Source organism: Nilaparvata lugens, chromosome 8, assembly GCF_014356525.2.
Source record: "Nilaparvata lugens isolate BPH chromosome 8, ASM1435652v1, whole genome shotgun sequence".
Taxonomy (NCBI): Eukaryota; Metazoa; Arthropoda; class Insecta; order Hemiptera; family Delphacidae; genus Nilaparvata; species Nilaparvata lugens.
In genome coordinates, this window is record NC_052511.1 from 3,392,964 (window position 1) to 3,414,788 (window position 21,825).

General features: G+C 34.3%; 1 protein-coding gene across 1 annotated transcript in view; it reads right to left on the bottom strand.

Moving 5' to 3' along the window:
• The window catches only part of LOC111051953 (protein singed), a 70,870-nt gene that overhangs the window by 46,079 nt on the left and 2,966 nt on the right, over positions 1–21,825 (bottom strand). The window contains exon 2 of the mRNA XM_039435055.1: positions 1,581–1,633. Within this exon, the coding sequence (XP_039290989.1) occupies positions 1,581–1,619 (39 nt within the window). The 5' untranslated portion in view covers positions 1,620–1,633. The remainder of the gene's footprint in view (positions 1–1,580; positions 1,634–21,825) is intronic.

The following is a 21,825-nucleotide window of genomic DNA, read 5'->3' on the forward strand; positions in this document are numbered from 1 at the left end:
TTTTCAAAAACGCCTTCTCTGATTGGTTCTCGTGAAATTAATTACAGTTAAAATTCAACCGGCATTTGTGCAACCAGGCCTATGAATAAATAAATATTGAATGAAAAAACTAAGAAATTGTCAAAAACCACAGATTTATTGATACTTAGAAAGACCGGTTTCGGTTATTACACCATTGTCAATCTCTGATAAACTTTGTATTTATTTGTTTCTGCTGAATTTCTCTTTATTTCCTTCCTTAGACTATTAAATAATTATAATAGGTCTAACAAGACCCGCAATACGTGTAATTGATTGATTGATTGATTGATTACTTTATTTATGTAGATTACAATATATACTGGCTTATACACTTATATACAATAGCTTACAATACAGCAAAATTATAGATGAATTTACATAATATAGACTAAGAAAATAATCATTGAACTGTATATGATATGAAAAAGCAGTTTGTAATATAATAACTATAGATAATAATCATATTGTTATGCATCTACATAAATTGGCGGAGCTTTGGACATATCAATGTCCATTCTTCGGAAAGAATATTAAAAATATCCTCCCCACTAACTCTCTACCAAAATGTTATGTGTGATTAAGGAATCAATAAAGAATGTAGTTTAACATAAATATATTTTTCTACGATGATGTTATGATGTGAACATTATAACTAATATCGGGGGACCGAGCTTCGCTCTGGAGTACAAAAGCATAGACATTTTATTACGAAAGAGAGAATTATAATTGACCGAGCGAAGTGAGGTCTAAGATTCAAGTTGACGGTTTGTTATTTCTCTTAATGTTTAAATGTTTAGGCTATATGTTTATATGTTGCGCATTTACAGCGAAACGCGGTAATAGATTCTCATGAAATTTGACAGGTATGTTCCTTTTTTGATTGCGCGTCGACGTATATACAAGGTTTTTGGGAATTTTGCATTTCAAGGATAATATAAAAGGAAAAAGGAGCCTCCTTCATACGCCAATATTGGAGTTAAAATCAGACTATAGAATTATTCATCATAAATCAGCTGACAAGTGATTACACAGATGTGTGGAGAAGCCAGTCTATTGCTGTATTTCCATAAGGTCTATAGTTTCAATCACGGTATATAGAAGATTTGCATCTAAATACCGTGGTTTCAATCAGGTACTTGTGGATGAGAATACTGCGTGAGGTCTACTGTTCACAGAACTACCAGTATATTCATTATTTATACAGAAAGGTTATATCTAATCACAGTGGATTGAAATTAATTTAAACCAATAAGCCACTCAAATACAGAAACCAAAAATTCACACAAATATCACATATGTTATGTGAAAATTGAAGCAACAAAGCACGATAATACTTCAAACAAGAAAGAGAATGATAAAATGACAAATAGATGATAGAATCTGAATGAAAATACTATTAAGCAACACAGTAATATGGTACAGTGAACAAAAATAGGAAAACATTGTAAGTTAAGGTGGAAAAAGCTGAATAAAAAGACGACCATTAATATAGCCTGAACCACCCCAAACGATATTAGTTAAATTCACTCAAATCAAAACACAAATTCAAATTTGATAACCTTTGATTTACTTTGATGTAAACGTTGCCAGAACGTCATATTTATCTTCAAATCTGAAATAATAATAGTAACGTATAAATAAAGAACTGTAGTTGATAGAGAAATAATCAAAGAATAAGCTGGATGCTTCGAACAATTGAATATTTAATAAATAATTTTAATAAGTAATTGTGATTAAATAAACCAAAAGAATATGAATTTGTAAGGAATGATTCAGTATGGTGACATCTTAAAATAATTCACGTTCTATACAAAAATTAGATTTGAGCATTGTTTTTGCTATTGTTCTAGATTCAATCCAACCAACCACTGAGTGACTTCTCATAAAGAAAATAAATTTGGATGTTCACGCCAGCTGTGATTCGTGCATTCTCATACATTGGAAAAAAAACTCCAACTAAAAAAGTAAATTCGTATGGCTTTTGTTGGTGGGGAGTCCCTTGCGGGAAGGTCCCACCGCCTGAATATATTATTTAAGCCATCAATGGGCCTTACGACTGTCATACTTCAGCCGTGACCGAAACTTTAACGTGCCAATCCGATAACACGGGAAAACTCCTACTGGGAAGTAGTCTCTGAAACATCAGCCAAGCAGTCTTTAAAGAATAATATGTACTTTGGAAACGACTCTTGAATTCTATTGGTTGCCGCCAGCCAATCAACGTCGACTCTGGTCTAAAACGTCACATAGCTTCCTCCAATCACATGCCAACAGACTACCATTTTGAGTGAATCGTCATCTCATTGGCTGATGTCTCGAACAAGGTTTTATTTTGATGATAGGAACACAGCCTATACTAATAATAAAGTTCTCGTATTCAAGAAGAATGATTATTGAATTAAATCATTTATTTATTCATAGACAATGGTTACAATTCAGGTACAAAACCCAAAACTACTTTCAACCTTGATTTAGACTATACAGTCCAGAGGTTATGTGGAGTTCATTATTTGAATTCTCTTGTTTCTCTGGATTTCTCATCCTTATTTCTGATTATATCTGCTCTATTATTCATCTATAATTCATGTATAATTTTGCTGTATTGTAAGCTATTGTATATAAGTGTATAAGCCAGTATATATTGTAATCTACATAAATAAAGTACTCAATCAATCAATCACTCTATGATTTTGAATTGAATTAAAAACAACATAAATGAATCACAAACTACTTTTGTGAAGAAATCATTCAAGTTGTAATTCCTCATTCTATATCGAGGTTCACGTTTTAATGGCAATATTTGATTAACATTTGTGTTGCTATCCTTGTCTAACATTCGACAAAGCAGATAGGACTATCCTTTTGTACCTCCTCAAGGTTTCCAAATTGTTTTCCAACAATATATAATTAATAAATAGAGTAAAATATTCAATTTCAGTGAAGTAAATTCACAATTAAATCTTAATTTTCAGTACATAATTGATTATACTAAAGAAGAATGACAAGTTAATATAACATCAAATATAACGGTATCAGCTATCCTCTATAGTAGATAGTGGCAACGTTTGAGGTTTTCAGGACCTCATTAAATCTAATTGATCATTGAATCTGTAGGTTTAATGATCCATTAGATTTAATAAGTGTTCTTGAAATTGGTCCATGATGTGTCCAAGTCCTTCTCCTTTATTGTAGGATTTGATTTTGAAATAATTTAGGCTTTTTTTCAGGGTGATGTCATAGAGAAGAGATGGCATAAGGAGATGTCCCATGGTATAGGGCGTTTATGTTCCAAATTTCACTTTCAACACGGGGCAGAGAATCAGCAACAGTGTTTTCCTATCTTTCTCAACTGCCATCATAACGAAGATCTCACTTCATAGAAACAACATATATTCCTCCTGTATTGAATCATATATTCCTTACACTGTAATCACAATAATTATGTGGCAGTGAAAGTGTGATAGACTGGACTCCGTAACACAACATTGAACATCATAAACGGTTCTATGGAAAGCATAATAATTCTCAACATAACAAGGTCTTATCACTCACTTTCTTGATTTGCAAGCTTACGCTTTCATGTCATGCGTGATACAAATTACTCCATGAACATGACATGCGCATGGAACTATTATCATGTGCTTCATGTAAATAATTAGCCATTATAATACTTTGAACACGGCTGTTATATTTCACATCACTTTCCTCCTGGTTAGTTTCACTCCAATATGACAGTATAACTTTGAATGGGAAGAGATGGGGATATTTGTTGGGTGTGCTGACGGATCAAAGTGTAGTTCCACATTATAATTTCAGTATTTGATTGACAATAGTGTTGCTATCCTTGTCTATTATTCAACAAAGCGGATAGCGCTATCCTTTTCAAGCTCCGCTATGTTTTCAGATCTTTTCTCAACTATAGCAAAGTTTCTCTGGCTTTGCAATGATTTTATTTTGCCAGAAATATTTTATTTTCACTTTTGACAATGATGTTTACTGATGTAAACAAACAATCTTCAGCCGCCATCTTTTGTCTTCATTCTAACAAAATACTAGAGTAGAAAAGTCGTATAATTGATTTAAAAATGTATTTACTTTCCTTGCCCTATTACCATAAGTAAGGAAAGTATTACTTTCCGAAAAAAAATTAAGGTAATCCAATATCTAAATTTCTATACGTTTCAAGGTCACAAAATAGTATATTTCGCACCTAGAGCAGAAAATGCGATTTTTCCGGCTCGAAATCGGTTTTCAAGTCCGAGGCTGTAGGCCGAGGACTAGAAAAGATTGAGAGCCGGAAAAACATTTTTGCCCGTGGTGCGAACGCTATTTTTCGCCGCACACAAAAATAAACAATATATATATGATAATAGTTGTTTACTAAGCACCTCCGAAAGCAGAAGTGGAAGGTGATAGCTCTAGCAAATCTGAGGTTATCTGAATATCAGGAAATTGTCTAAGTATTTTTATTTTTTATTCTGATTTGTCTAAATAACCTAAAAGATGATGTTCAATTATGTGGGAGGTTGAGTTTATACTTTTGTATTCTTTCAAATGACAATAAGATGATATTATTATAAATGTTTTAATTATTGAATAATAAACACAAATAATGAAAAGTTTTTTGATCAGATGTTTTTTGATCACCTTTCTTAGTTCCATGTTAGCGGCTGGAAAGGGTACTCTTGACGTCAGACGAGAGTCGTCTGCAAACAATGTCTTTCAGATCTATGTAGGGACTGGAAAACAGTGCTTTCTGTGCAGTGTTGCGAAAAGTGGTTTTTGGGTATTGGGTCAGTATGTGCGTATGTGTATTAGTGTATGTGCGTCTGTGTACACGATATCTCATCTCTCAATTTCAGTCATTCCGTTATGACTTGGAATTTGGAACTTAAGGTCCTAACACTATAAAGATCCGACACGAACAATTTCGATCTAATGCAATTCAAGATGGCGGTTAAAATAGCGAAAATGTTGTCAAAAACAGGGTTTTCGCGATTTTCTCGTAAATCTCGAACGATTTTGATCAAATTCATACCTAGAATAGTCATAGATAAGCTATATCAACTGCCACAAGTCCCATGTCTGTAAAAATTCCAGGAGCTCCTCTCCATCTATGCAAAGTTTGATTTTAGATTCTCAATAATTGAGAATCAGGATTCAGATACAATTTAAACAAAAAATTCCGAGTGGAAAAGATTAGGCATGAAAATCTCTACAATTAATGTTCATTAACATTTTCACCTAAAATTTAAAGTAAGCTCGAAAATCGAGAAAATGTGATTATCCAATTGCAAACTGTTGGCAACTGTTGATTCTATTAAATCATTCACTATGAAGAGATAGCAGATCTCGTGTGTATCCAGATTTATTGTCCTGTCACCAGTTGGCTTGGATCTTTGAATAGTAGACTTTAGATGCGCGTGAACACTAGCGTCAGGGGATCAATTTTCATAACGGCAAGGAAAGTTGTGTGAGTGCGCCACACCAGATTTTTCATTTCAAATACAATCCCCAATAAAACCTACTATCAAATTATTCTTGTTAGAGAAATATTCAGCTGTTTTCATGATTGTCATCCACTCTGTATGATTGAAAGATTACAATAGAACAGTTCTTGAGCGAGTTCTCCAACCCAGGAGGTCACTAGTATTTTAAAGAATGAATTAAATTAATTGATCAGAAAATAACATTTTGAATTGATACTTTATCAGTGAGCACTGCTGAACCGATTATCTACCTCACTTTCTTCAACCTAACCTCACTTTACAGTTTCAACTCTGGAAGATTTCACTCCGTAATCAGTCAGCTGTTATCGTTATTTTCATGCAGTTCCGTTGAGGGGAAAGTATGGTATTATTGTAATTGAGACGTCGTCAATTAGGTGAATCTGTCAAGCTTGTAGCGGACCTATCTTCTCCATTCGAACAATGAGAGTAGATTAGTAGAGAGCTTACAATGTGCAATAGAGTCTGAAACAATAATTCACCAATGCCTCTCTATTTTGTTTAATGCTCGTTGCTTGTTCACTGAATTCTTAATATCGAGGCACCGAGCTTCGCTCGTTATTTTCATTTATTGATAAACATAACCATAACCTACTAACTTATAGATATCTAAAGTAAGCCATGACAAAACACAATTCTCTAAAATGATTGTGTTTATATTTTACAGCTGGCTATACGTCAGTTTATGAATTTCGGGGATGCGATATTTTGATTTTCCAAAGAATCACTCGCTCACTTCTTACTATCCACAGACGACGAAAGTCTCAGCTGTTTCAGCCAAGGATGAATTATCCTTCTAATGTCGTTCAGCGAGTTTTCCCAAGGATGAGACCTAGTGCAATCGAATTTTTATATCATAAACCTACTATGTTCCAAATTTCGTGAAAATCGTTGGAGCCGTTTTCGAGATCCGTTGAACATAAATAATCAGATATAAAAAGATAATATACAGAAATTGCTCGCTTAATATTATATGATAGTGAGGTTCACGTTATAATGGTAGTATTCGATTAACATTGGTGTTTCTATTCTAGTGTATCATTCGTCAAAATAGATAGGGCTATCCTTTTCTAGCTCTACAACGTTGCCAGATCGTTTTTTACAATGCAGTTATATAATTATCTAACAAAAAATTCAAACTCAATTTTGAAAATTCATTATTTATTTTAATCAATGAGAAAATTTATGCTATTGGCGAAAAAATATATAATTTACTATTAGTTCTGTGAACAGTAGACCTCACGCAGTATTCTCATCCACAAGTACCTGATTGAAACTATAGAACTTATGGAAATACAGCAATAGACTGGCTTCTCCACACATCTGTGTAATCACTTGTCAGCTGATTTATGATGAATAATTCTATAGTCTGATTTTTACTCTAATATTGGCGTATGAAGGAGGCTCCTTTTTCCTTTTATATTATCCTTGAAATGCAAAATTTCCAAAAACCTTGTATATACGTTGAAGCACAATTAAAAAAGGAACATATCTGTCAAATTTCATGAAAATCTATTACCGCGTTTCGCCGTAAATGCGCAACATATAAACATTTAAGCATTTAAACATTAAAACATTTAAACATTCAATCATTTGAACATTAAGAGAAATGCCAGACCGTCAACTTGAATCTTAGACTTCACTTCGCTCGGTAAATTATTTGAAACATGTAATTATTATTAAACGAAATTCCAAATTAAATGCTGTAATTCATCCGGAATACTTCTGCTACTGCAAATATTGACAACAGGGTAAACAGCTAGATGGAAATTCGATGAGCGCTACAATTCAAAAATTATTTGTCAGCCCGGGAATATTTGCAGTATTTGCAGATATTAATCAGATTTAATTCGGTGTCAGCCATCCTCTCTAGAAGGCAGTGGCAGTGGCACCGAGAATCGGCCACATTGTTCTCCTATCTTCCTCAACTGCCATAGTTTGTAACTTGCTAAGGAAGCTGTAACTATTCTAGTAGGCCTACAAATCACAGTGAACTTGTTTCAGTTGAAAAGGCTTTTTACGGCGAAAAACATCTCATGAATGGAGTAAATTTGAAAGACATGTGATAGCATGCTACCTTTATTTGTTAAGCTTTTTTCACCGTTATTTCGCTACAAACTGAACTCGTAAATCTACACACAACTCTATAAGTATTCTGTTTTTCTTGTAAATAGACTTCTTTTTACATTCCTCCTTTCTCTATCCAGTAATCTTCTTCCTCTCATTCTTTTTCTTTTTGCTCTTCTCACTCTTCTTCATCACTTTCTTCGTCTTCACATCTTCATCTCCTTCTTCACCATCTGTGACAAATTTGGAAAAGACTGCAATCGTTGTGTAGCAACTTCCATTCTGTACATGAGAACAACTGGTTCTTTCTTATTCTTCTTTTTCACTTATTCTGCTTCTTCATCATCATCTCCTCCTCCTTCTCCTACTCCTCCTCCTTTTCGTTCTTCTCCTCCTTTTTATTTTTGATCTTTTTCTTATGCTACTCCACCATCTTCTCCTTCTTTTTCTTCTTCTTCTTCTTCTTCTTATTTTAATTCTCCTCCATTTTATTTTTGATCTTTTTCTTATGCTTCTCCACCATCTTCTCCTTTTCTTTCGTTTTCTTCTTCTTCTTCTTCTTCTTCTTCTTCTTCTTCTTCTTCTTCTTCTTCTTCTTCTTATTTTAATTCTCCTCCATTTTATTTTTGATCTTTTTCTTATGCTTTTCCACCATCTTCTCCTTCTTCTTCTTCTTCTTCTTATTTTTCTTCTCCTCCTTTTTATTTTTGATCTTTTTCTTATGCTTCTCCACCATCTTCTCCTTCTTTTTCTTCTTCTTCTTCTTATTTTTCTTCTCCTCCTTTTTATTTTTGATCTTTTTCTCATGCTTCTCCACCATCTTCTCCTTCTTTTTCTTTTTCTTCCTCCTTCTTCTCCTCCAAGCTGTAGCTCTGAATAACAGCCTTCACAGTTACAGCCAATCAGGAAAGACTACATTCAAATACTTCTACATTCAGATGCTTGACGCCTTGTGATTGGTCAGGTTTCTTTAGGCTTCGTCACCAGCCACGCCCACAGCCAATCACAGGCGAGCAATGCCACAAACAACTCTGATTCACTGAATAGTTTTCAAGTTTACCGATAGGTGGCAGTAGCTTCTGGCTCGTTTTACTGTGGAATATTGTAGAAAAGAAGGAACTAGAAACTGATAGATAGCAAAGGTTATTCTTCTTCATCATCATCATCATCTTCTTCTTTTATTTCTTCTTCTACTCCCTCTTCTTTAAATTCTTGTTCTCCACCAAATTCTTGTTCTTCTTCAAATTCTTGTTCTTCGAATTCTTGTTCTTCTTCAAATTCTTGTTCTTCAAATTCTTGTTCTTCGAATTCTTGTTGTTCTTCGAATTCTTGTTCTTCTTCAAATTCTTGTTCTTCTCCAAATTCTTTTCTTCTTCTGATAGTTGACATCTATTGTTACCTTCTTTTATTTCATTTCTGCTGTTGTTGTAATCTCTTATTATCTTCTTGTGTAATTTTCAATAAAAACCTTGTATTTTCTTATTGTCATGTTCCCTTGCCCTTGTGTTGCTATAATAAAATAACAATATTTTGAACAATCATACAGTTTTCCCATTTACTTAATCTATAAAATAAAAACCTTCCAGAAGCAAACGTTTTGCCTCCAAGTTCACGTTATATGGAATGGTAGTAGTAGATTAACATCGGTAGGTACTCCTATCCTTGTCTATCATTCGACAAAACAGATGACTCTATCCTTCTCTAGCTCCACAACATTGCCAGATCGTTATTCAACAACGTGGAAATATAATTTAAATTAAAAAAAATGTATTATTCAATCATTTAAAAATATATTCTCTTGACAAATAGAATATTAATGATTATTCTCAAAACAAAAAGGATAAACAGTTAATATTACATCAGATAATACAGTGTATCAGCCATCCTCGAAAGAAAGCAGTGACAAAGCAGAGAATCGGCGACGCTGTTTTCCTATCTCTCTCCACTGTCATTATAACGTGGACCTCACTATATACCTCTGGCAACGTCACCCTGAAGTTTATTCCATGCAAGTAACAAGTAGAAAACTTTCAACATAAAACGCTGAGTTGACAAGTTCCGGAAGGAAGTCGGCTTTAACGTGGAAAAACACTTTCTTTCTTTCAGCTCTGAGATGCGGAAACTGCTCAAGAATTCGAGCTACCGTGATTGTTCTAAAAGTTTAATGGGAGTCCCAAAGAAAGCAGTACTTTTCTTTATCCATGAAGGCAGTGAATAATTTCATTTATTCAACAGAGAAGTTCATTATTCATGAAGGCTACAAGTAATTCCATCTTTCCATCATATTACAGAGAGATCCACGTTATAAAGGCAGTGGAGAAAGATAGAAGAACATCGTTGCCGTTGCCGATTCGATGCCGTGCTACTGCCTTCTATGGAGAATAGCTGATTTACTAGGACACCTGATGTAATATTAAGTGTCCATTATTGTTATTTATTCATTCATTTATTGTATAAAATACTATAATCATAATACAATTATGACATTGGAGGAAAACTAGGCTGAGCCTGTACTATTTCTCTCCAAAAATTTTGATAAAATGTAAATGTTGTCCAAAAGATAAGGTTATGTAATCACACAATGCTCCGTTACTTGATTTTCGGTCCAGGAATGATGATTTAAAATTTTGAATTCTGTTGTTAAAAATAATCAATTATATTTCATTCATAGAGAATAATAAATTCTTCAATGATTTAAAAAGGGATTTATATTATTGAAATTGCATATTTTGTTTATCATCTATATTTCTACATTGTTGTTAAACGATCTGGCAACATTGCGGAGCTATAAAAGGATAGCGCTATCTGCTTTGTCGAATGATAGACAAGGATAGCAACACAAATGCTGATCAAATACTGCCATTATAACGTGGACCTCACTATAGTTCATTATTTCATCTGGATTAGTCCATATCAAAATAAGTCGAATAATACAAATATAAAAGCAAAATGGCACTCACTGACTGACTGACTGACTCACTCATTCACTCACTCGCATAACTCACTCACTCGCATCTACCGGACCAAAAACGTTTAAATTTGGTAGGTATGTTCAGTTGGCCCTTTAGAGGCGCAGTAAGTAATCTTTTGGCAATATTTTAACTCTAATGGTGGTTTTTAAGGGTTTAAAGTTCGTCTTATAGCATGTATATTCTACTTATTCTCTTTATTATAATTGAAAAATGTGCATACCATATGTTAATATAGAACTATAATCTAGAGGGAGTACCTCTTTGAAACAGTTTTAACTGGTAACTAAATTAATAATTTTGTCAGGTTGGCATTAAGTTGAGTTGACTTTGTTAGGTTGGCACCAAGTTGAAGATTGAAATGCATTTATCGCGGAAAAATTGATTGGGCACTGCTACTTCAATCAGAGCTATTCCTGGGAATATTATATGACTAGCCGTCAGGCTCGCTTCGCTCGCCATATTCGTTTAGCCAGACGTTTAGTCTGGACCCCCGACTGGATTGTCCTAACATGATAAAAATGCAGGCGAGCGAAGCGAGCCTGCTAATCTCATTCACGGACGATCCAGTCGGGGGTCCAGGGGGCGGAGCCCCCTGGCTAGACGGATATGGCGAGCGAAGCGAGCCTGACGGCTAGTTTCAGTAATAAAATCGAGTAAACCAGTCAGTTCATGCAAAGGATATAGTTTTTATCAACATGAATTATTTACCCCACTCTAAAGAAAGCTTGATATTACCAACAACATGCATTATTTACCCCACATATCGAGAATATATTATTCTCGATGAATGAAATATAATTAATTATTTTTCACAAGAATGGACAGTTAATATTACATCAGGTATACTAGTAGTTCTGTGAACAGTAGACCTCACGCAGTATTCTCATCCACAAGTACTTGATTGAAACTATAGACCTTATGAAAATACAGTAATAGACTGGCTTCTCCACACATCTGTGTAATCACTTGTCAGCTGATTGATGAATATAATTCTATAGTCTGATTTTTACTCTAATATTGGCGTATGAAGGAGGCTCCTTTTTCCTTTTATATTATTTGAAATGCAAAATTTCAAAAACTTGATATACATCGACGCGCAATTAAAAAAGGAACATACCTGTCAAATTTCATGAAAATCTATTACCGCGTTTCGCCGTAAATGCGAACATATAAACATTAAACATTAAGAGAAATGCCAAACCGTCGACTTGAATCTTAGAGCCTGTTCACATGACAGCGATTTACGCTCGGTTGTCGAGCGGTTGCCAGGTACAGGGAAACACATGGTGCCGTACACATGCATCGTTCGGTTTAGTAGTCGCCGGCGAATCGCGGCGGGTGTATTATCTCAGACTTAATTAACCGAGGGCAAATCGCTCATGAATCGCTGTCATGTGAACGAGACTGGCAAATCGAGCGATTTGCCAACCGCGCGACAACCGAGCGTAAGTCGCTGTCATGTGAACAAGCTCTTGGACCTCACTTCGCTCGGTCAATTATTTTTAACAAGAATGGACACTTGATATTACATCAGTTATACTAGTAAATCAGCATTTCTGATTGTATATATCATCTATAGAAATGTTATAGAATCATCTCTACAATAAGTAAGCGTTCCATACAAATCAATAACTCCTAGTAAATGGAAAAGTTATCAATGCTTTCTGAATTAAGCTAAATTCGCACACAACAGTGACAGTGAAAATATAATTACCATAACTTCTAATGGTAGGATTCATACTCACTCTGCCGGGCTGAGTGGAAATAGTCAAATTAGAATACATGGGAATTATATTTTCACTGTTCACTGTCACTGGTATGTGCGTTTGAATACAGCTTTATTCGATCAATATACATTACCAATGTACCTAGAAAACAGTCTAATTGTAGCTAGGCTAGACAAAGGAAAAGTAATCTAATGAAAAATGTAGCATGCCAGCTCAAACTAGGCCAACTAGTTTTGACAATAATTATCACTCACTTAAAGTAAAAGAGGTCTTCCAGACACTATAATTGAGTCTCCTGGGGAAGAAGTGGCTGTGAAAAAGAAGAAGAAGAAGAAGAAAGAAAAGAAGCAGAAGCAGAGAGAGAGAGAGAAGAGTCAACTAGCAGGCTACTTAGGTAAACTATAGGCCTAGACGACTTAATTAACTACGGTCTAAAACGAAACTTTGGTATAGATTGCCTCATGAAACAAGGTAGGAAATATCGTTTTGTGTGACTCATCACTGAGAATTACGAATTTATAATTCGAAAAGTGAAATTCGAGGCCTATTTCTCATTAATAATTCACTCATCACTCAATTCATAAAGTCAAGTTTCTCATTACTTTGAAAATTGATCATCTCTGAGTTACCTTTTTGCTTATACTGTAACTCTTATTATTTCATAAAGTTCATTATTTTCTGTATTGTTGTGGAGGTTATATTGGGGTGGATTTATTTATTTCATCTATTCATATATGGCTTTTATCGGCAGAGAGATCCTTTTGTATGTTCTGCCTTGCCCTATTACCCAATGTCATCTCCTATCAACACTCAAGTTTATAGGTTAAATATTGGGTTCTTCATGTTTTCTCACTAAAAATTTGCACTTTCACTTCCTGAGTTTTCTATTTTTTTGAATTTTAAAATTTAGAGAACTTATTTCTAAACACAAATTCATATTCGAAAAGCAAACAAATATTGAGGTGGATATCCATTTTGAATGATTACTTGATATTGTCAGAACAGCTGATATAAAATTATATTGAAACAGTTCTGATTACCATATTTGGAATACTTCATTCGTCAACAGCTGAAGGCCAATCGTAGGGCTTCACCCACACAATTAATATTTTGCTGCTCAATGATTTTGGTAGAGAGTTAGTGGGGAGGATATTTTTAATATTCTTTCCGAAGAATGGACATTGATATATCCAAAGCTCCGCCAATTTATGTAGATGCATAACAATATAATTATTGTCTATAGTTATTATATTACAAATTGCTTTTTCATATCATATACATTTCATAATTATTTCTTAGTCTATATCATGTAATTCATCTATAATTTTGCTGTATTGTAAGCTATTGTATATAAGTTTATCAGACGGTATATATTGTAATCTACATAAATAAAGTACTCAATCAATCAATCAATCAATCAAGCGACCAGTTTACTAGATTACTAAAGATTATTTACTGAACAGAGATTAGTATCTGAAATTTCAATGAAGAACAAGAACAAAATCAACAACAAGAAGAAGGTGTAAGGTTTTCTCTTCTCCAACACACCCAAACACTAAGCCCATGGTTTTTTATATTTGTAACATTTTATTGTGTTTTATTTGTTTCGTAATTCTTTGTAATTTTGTTTTGTCTTGTTTTGTGTGTTTTAATAATAAAAATAATACATAAAAATAAATAATAATAAGAAGCAGAAGAAGAAGAAGAAATTGAAGATAATGAAGACGATGATGATTATGATGAAGAAGATAGACGAAACAAGACAGAGAAGAAGAGGAAGAAGAAGAAGAAGAAGAAGAAGAAGAAGAAGAAGAAGAAGAAGAGTAGAGAGGTAGCAGGAGACGAAGAATTGGAGAAACATCTCGACCCGATGATATGGGAAAACGAAAAAAATCAATCTCCCTTTCATCAACCTGCTTTTGAATCACTTAAATCAGAGATTGGACTCAGAAGTAGAGCTGGAGGGTTAAAATTTGAAGGGTTAAATGAAACGATAACGAGTACGAATGTTTAGAAAGCAATATTTTTTCAATTATGAAGAAGAAAAGAAGGAGATTGATTGATTGATTGATTGAGTACTTTATTTATGTAGATTACAATATATACTGGCTTATACACTTATATACAATAGCTTACAATACAGCAAAATTATAGATGAATTTACATAATATAGACTAGGAAAATAACTATTGAACTGTATATGATATGAAAAAGCAATTTGTAATATAATAACTATAGATAATAATCATATTGTTATGCATCTACATAAATTGGCGGAGCTTTGGACATATCAATGTCCATTCTTTGGGAAGAATATTAAAAATATCCTCCCCACTACTCTCTACCAAAACGTTAATTTCGTTATTTAAACTAAGGATTTATTTATAATGGAAATATTGTAAAAGTTTTAATCAATATGAATTTGAAGAGAAAAAAAAACAGAAAATTGATAAAGTAAAATAATTATATAGTAGATAAGATCAAATAATTGATTAATAAAATGAAGTATGCTGAAAGTAGATCAGGGTTATCAAATTTCAGTAATATAACAGCAGTATGCAGTGGGAGAAGAAGAGGAAGAGGAGGAAGAAGAGAAGAAGAAGAAGAAGAAGAAGAAGAAGAAAAAGAAAAGAACAAGAAGAAAAGGGAGAAAAAGGGAGATCAGAGAAAAAATAATTGGAAATCAGTGATAAGACTCAGGCGAAATGAAGTAATCGGAATATATCTATAGTTAAGAAATTGGTAGGGTGAGCAAACTGGTAATGAGAACTAGAAAAAGGGTCAGACTGCACAATAATTGAGAGTAAGAAGAAGAAGGATAAGAAGAAAAAACGGAGATGGAAATAATAACTTGAGAGCTCTCAATGACGTCACGATGAGTACGTTTGCACCTACTAACGGTATGCAAATGAGCTGGAAAGATATAGAAGAAAATTATACGTAGAAGAGGAAGAGGAAGATGATGAGGAATAAGAAGAAAAAGGAAAAAGGAGGAGGAGGAGGTGGCAAGGAGCAAGGAGAAAGCAAAATGCGGAGCTAGGACTACTGGTCCTCTCTGCCACACAACCCTTTACAAAATGTGTATGAGAGAGTAGGAGGAGAAGAATGAAGATGATTATGGAGGAAGAAAGGAAGAATTAGAAGAAGGAGGAGAAGAAGAATTAGAAGAATGAGGAGGTGAGAAAGAAGAAAGAAAGATCAGAAGTTTTCTTAGATAGAACGGAAGCTGCTACAGATCACTAAAAGAATAAGATGAAGAAGAAGAAGAAGAAGAAGAAGAAGAAGAAGAAGAAGAAGAAGAAGAAGAAGAAGAAGAAGAAGAAGAAGAAGAAGAAGAAGAAGAAAAAGAGGTAGAATGAGAACAAAAAGAAAAAAAAGAAGGACCAGAATAGGAAGCAGGAGACTTAGAATTGAAGAAACGTCTCGAACCGATGATATGGAAAAACGATAAAAAATCTATCTCTCTTTCATTAGCCTTCTTTAGAATAACTATACGCTACTCCTCCTTTAAAAGTTACTAAAAAGATTCACTTAATTCTGGCAGCGTTGTTTGAATGGGAGTTGTTGATGTTTTTTATGAGGCTTACTGTCAGTTTGAAGTGAATGTAACTCCATGTCATCCAATTTGGTTGTGTTCTGTTCTCGATTATTTTTACTTTTTCCATCTGTTTAATTTAGTTTTATTTTGTGGACCAAACAAGACTGGACATAAATTCTGTAACTGTATTCAAATGTCAGGTCCAAAAACCCTGTATTCAAATAATTGAAAAAGGAAATAGAAATCTGGGTTGGAACTTGGACCTAATTCTGATCACACAATTGAGTTTGTCTGTATAACATAATGAAGAAAAGAACTGGCTTATACACACGTAGGGGATAGGAAATTCACAAATGACGCATCATCACGTCTCAACTACTCAACTGATTAACTTGAAATATTGCAAATAGATTCTTAATCCATCGAAGATGGTTATAGTCCTATTATCAATTCATATTTTGATTTGATTTTTCAAGATCTCAGTGGAGTGGGTCAAGTTAGTATTCAGTTTGTCAAGATTTTAATTGGACCCTTGCGAAGCACTGGTTACCTGCTATGGTGTGGTTCACGTTATAATACCAGTGGAGAGAGATAGGAGATGAACGTTGCCGATCCTCAGTCTTGTCAATGCCATCTATAGACGGTAGCTGATACAGGTTTATTGATGTAATATAAACTGTTCATTCTCGTTTAGAATAATCAATTATATTTTATTAAGCAAGAAATTATATTTTTCAATAATCATAATGAATTTTGAAAATATTAAGATAAAATATTTTGTTAATTAATTACTCTACATTGCTGAAAGACGATCTGGCAACAGAGCAAGGCGAGAAAGAGATAGCGCTATCCGCTTTGTTGAATGAAAGACAAGGATAGCAATAGCATTGCTAATCAAACACTGCCATTATTACGTGGACATCAATATAGTTAATTGACCGAGTGAAGTGAGGTCTAATATTCAAGTCGACGGTTTGGCATTTCTCTTAATGTTTAAATGTTTGAATGTTTATATGTTGCGCATTTACGGCGAAACGCGGAAATATATTGTCGTGAAATTTGACAGGTATGTTCCTTTTTTAATTGCGCGTCGACGTATATACAAGGTTTTTAGAAATTTTGCACTTCAAGGATAATATAAAAGGAAAAAGGAGCCTCCTTCATACGCCAATATTAGAGTAAAAATCAGACTATAGAATTATTCATCATAAATCAGCTGACAAGTGATTACAAAGATGTGTGGAGAAGCCAGTCTATTGCTGTTGAACTTATTTCCATAAGGTCTATAGTTTCAATCAGGTACTTGTGGATGAGAATACTGCGTGAGGTCTACTGTTCACAGAACTACTAGTAATAATTGGATAGGCTTGCACTTGATATCGTACAATTTCATCTGAATTTAAGTCTACCTATTCTATTTTTTAAATCTGATTCAGATGAGCATAACCACAGAGTAATCGTAACCCACAGAGTCACAGAGTGGAAATAGTCAGTATTTATATACAAATATACATACATATATTCATATTTTATGTGGTCAGTGTACTGTGAATGTCAACCTTGACTTGAAGCGGGTTTCAGTTTGCCAGTATTGTCTGAGTAGGTAGCATTGATAAAATCCATAAGGAATGCTGAAAATTTGAAGTGAATCTCAAACTCCAACAACCACAGATTTTTCTTTGTTTTATTGTTTCAAAACGTAACGCATCTCACTTCACGGCGGATTATATTTCAACATCCTACAGGAAAAATTAAAGCTATCACCATGACGATGTAACTAGGTTAGCTAATAACGAATACAAATCTCAGTACACTTTTAAATTATTTTATCACAACATGTTTTTGACATTAATGCCGAAACATGATTTCAAAATGGCATGAATGTCCGAAACGTTGTGATGAAATAATTTAAGAGTAATGAAGTTTGTTTTTCTATTTATATTAAAAGTAGCCCCGAAGAAAAAATACAATAGCAGATACCGGTATATCTGATGAAATATTAACTAGTATCATAGAGAAACAATAGCATAGGTAGATATTCCATGGTATAGGGCGTTTATGTCGCAACTTTTACTGTTATCTCAAGCCTATAGTCCACGTAGTTTTTTTTCGTGAAGCTGTGTGACGTTGGTAGCCTCTCATATTGTGCCGTTCATACATCCTCACCCGGTCAAAACAGTGAAATTGACAGTAATCGACAATAATCGGCTTGAGATAACAGTAAAAGTTGCGACATAAACGCCCTATACCATGGGATATCTACTTACGCTATTGTTTCTCTATGCTAGTATTCCTTGTTTAGAATAATCAATTACATCCCATTCGTCGAGAAATATATTCTTCAATAATCTAATAATAAATTTTCAATTATTGTGATTGAATTAATTATAGGTATTTCTTCATTTTTAAAAATCGAATAATGTTGCGGAGTTAGAAATGGATAGTGCTATCAGCTTTGTCGAATGATAGACAAGGATAACAACACCAATTTCAGCCAAATTTTGTCATTACAACTCACTATAGGTACTAGGTACTATTCAAATTTACAGAGATTCAGGAGAATATAGGAGGAAGAAGAAGAGGAGGCAGGAGATGAGGAGGAGGATGAGGATGAGGAGTAGGAGAAAGATTAGGAGGAGCAGGAAGAAGAAAAGGAGGAGTAGAAGGAGGAATAGGAGGAGTAAAAGGATGAGAAGATAAAAGAAGAAAAATGAGAGAAAAGAGAAGAAGAAGGAGGAGGAAGAGAAGGTGAAAAGGGTGGAGGAGTAAAGAGAGTAGATGAGGAAGAAGAAGGAAGAGAAGAAAAGACGAAGAAGAGAAGAAGAAGAAGAAGAAGAAGAAGAAAAGAAGAAGAAAAGAAGAAGAAGAAGAAGAAGAAGAGAAGAAGAAGAAGAAGAGAAGAAGAAGAAGAAGAAGAAGAAGAAGAAGAAGAAGAAGAAGAAGAAGAAGAACGAATACATCACGGCAAGCAGAAAGTTTCGTTTGGCTTGAGCGCATAACATACGTAGAGAGGCAGTCAGTTGTGAGTGTATGAGGTGACCTTGGACTTGACGACCGCTATGCTACGCCGCCACAGGCTGCCACTTGGCACTCAAACCAATTTCAAGGGCTTCGCTCCTTCATTCAAAAAAAAGGATACGCAGGATCAGACAAGGATAGAAAGGACACAACAGGCACCCCACACCATTATTCATTGGTGACTGGCTATACAGTCGCTGAACCTATATAGTGAAGTCCACGCAGTTTTTTGTGTTGCTATCCTTGTCTCCATTCGACAAAGCAGATTGCGCTATCCTTTTCTACCTCCACAACGTAGCCAGATCGTTTCTAACAATGCAGAAATATATTTGATTGACAAAATATCATCATCATCATCATCAAGGTTTTTGGAAATTTTGCATTTCAAGGATAATATAAAAGGAAAAAGGAGCCTCCTTCATACGCCAATATTAGAGTAAAAATCAGACTATAATCATTCATCATAAATCAGCTGACAAGTGATTACACAGATGTGTGGAGAAGCCAGTCTATTGCTGTATTTCCATAAGGTCTATAGTTTCAATCAGATACTTGTGGATGAGAATACTGCGTGAGGTCTACTGTTCACAGAACTACTAGTATAATAGACCGAACGAAGTGAGGTCTGAGATTCAAGTCGTCGGTTTACTGCGAAACGCAGTAATAGATTTTCATGAAATCTGACAGGTATGTTCCTTTTTTAATTGCGCGTCGACGTATATACAAGGTTTTTGGAAAATTTGCATTTCAAGGATAATATAAAAGGAAAAAGGAGCCTTTATATTAGAGTAATATTACTAAAATGAGCCTAATATTAGCAAATTAGAGTAAAAATTAGACTATAGAATTATTCATCATAAATCAGCTGACAAGTGATTACACAGATGTGTAGAGAAGCCAGTCTATTGCTGTATTTCCATAAGGTCTATAGTTTCAATCAGATACTTATAGATGAGAATACTGCGTGAGGTCTACTGTTCATAGAACTACCAGTTATTACGCTATCCCTTATCAGTTCCGTCACTTACAATATTTCAAGACTAGGCACATGGTTTCTACATTGTGCTATCATATCATAAGTACGATGGGTTGAAGATAATAATGTTTAAGTTTCAAAATAGAGTCCATTTTTGTTTCTTAAAAGCCTTCAAGAGCTTATCTCGGGGTTTCTACTGAACCTAAGTATAGTATCTCATAGGTCTATCTTCCGCCTTTTTATTATTCATTAAAAATACTTGGGACTGCGCCACATGGCTTCTATATTGTAGCCTACTATCCAAAGTAAAAAATCTGGTGTGGCGCACTCTCACAACTTTCCTTGCCGTTATGAAAATTGATCACCTGACGCTAGTGTTCACGCGCATCTCGAGTCTACTTATAAACAGAGTTCTGAGTCAGCTGTTGACAGGACAATAACGCTGGAGACATACGAGGTCTGCTATCTCTTCATAGTGAATGATTTAATAGAATCAACAGTTGCCAACAGTTTGCAATTGGATAATCACATTTTCTCGAATTTCGTGCTTATTTTCAATTTTAGGTGGAAATGCTACTCAACATTAATTGTAGAGATTTTCATGCTTAATCTTTTCCACTCAAAATTTTTTGTTTAAATTGTATCTGAAGTCTGATAATTGAGAATCCAAAATCAAACTTTGCATTGATGGGGCGGAGCTCCTGGAATTTTTACAGATATGTGACTTGTGGCAGTTGATAGAGCTTATCAATGACTATTTCAGATATAAATTTAATCGAAATCGTTGGAGCCGTTTTCGAGAAAATCGTGAAAAACCCTGTTTTTGACAACATTTTCGCCATTTTAGCCGCCATCTTGAATTGCATTTGATCGAAATTGTTCGTGTCGGATCCACATAGTGTAAGGACCTTAAGTTCCAAATTTCAAGTCATTCCGTTGATTGAGAGATGAAATATCGTGTACACAGACGCACATACACTTATACACACACACACACACACACACACACACACACACACACACACACACACACACACACACACACATACATACAGACCAATACCCAAAAATCATTTTTTTGGTCTCAGGGGACCTCGAAACGTATAGAAATATAGAAATTGGGGTACCTTAATTTTTTTTGGAAAGCAATACTTTCCTTACCTATGGTAATAGGGCAAGGAAAGTAGAAGATGAATAAATATCGTGTGACCTGGCCGGCTCAGGTCTGGTGTCAGAGTTTTCAGGTCGGAACTGATCAATTTCAGGGCCTCTGACATGACCTAACGCATTGGATATTTAATTAATCTATCAAAGTATGGATATTCATTTATTCACAATTTTACAATGGACGCAACACAGTGATATAGATTGTGGATATAGACTTGAAGATTTACAGTGGATAAAGATTTATCCAAATAGAATGTCTTATCATTGGTGTTGTGGCTTCAAGATAAGATAAGGATTCAAAATAGAAGCTATAGTCCTAGAGTTAGATCCACGTTGCGTAGCTTGACAAGGATAACATTATCTGCTTTGTCGATTGGTAGACAAGGATAGCAACGTCAATGTTGTACCTATATTGTGAACCAAGAAGAATAAAACCCAATTCCAATTTCACCTCCACTACTCAGAAAGTTAATATAATTTCAGTCATTTTCATTTGAAAATGTCTCAAAAGATGGAATAGATATAACACTAAATAGAGGATGTAAATAACACTTTGCCCAGCCAGCACACTAATGAATATTTCTGGATATCCCACATGTCCAAACTATGTCTTTAGACTTGGAAGAAATCCTCTGATTGATTGAGTACTTTATTTATGTAGATTATAATATATATTGGCTTATACACTTATATACAATAGCTTACAATACAGCAAAATTATAGATGAATTTACAGAATGTAGATTAAGAAAATAATTATTGAGCTGTATATAAGAAAACAAAGATATTGTCAAATTTCACTAAAAATTTATTAAAAAATTTAAAACAGAACC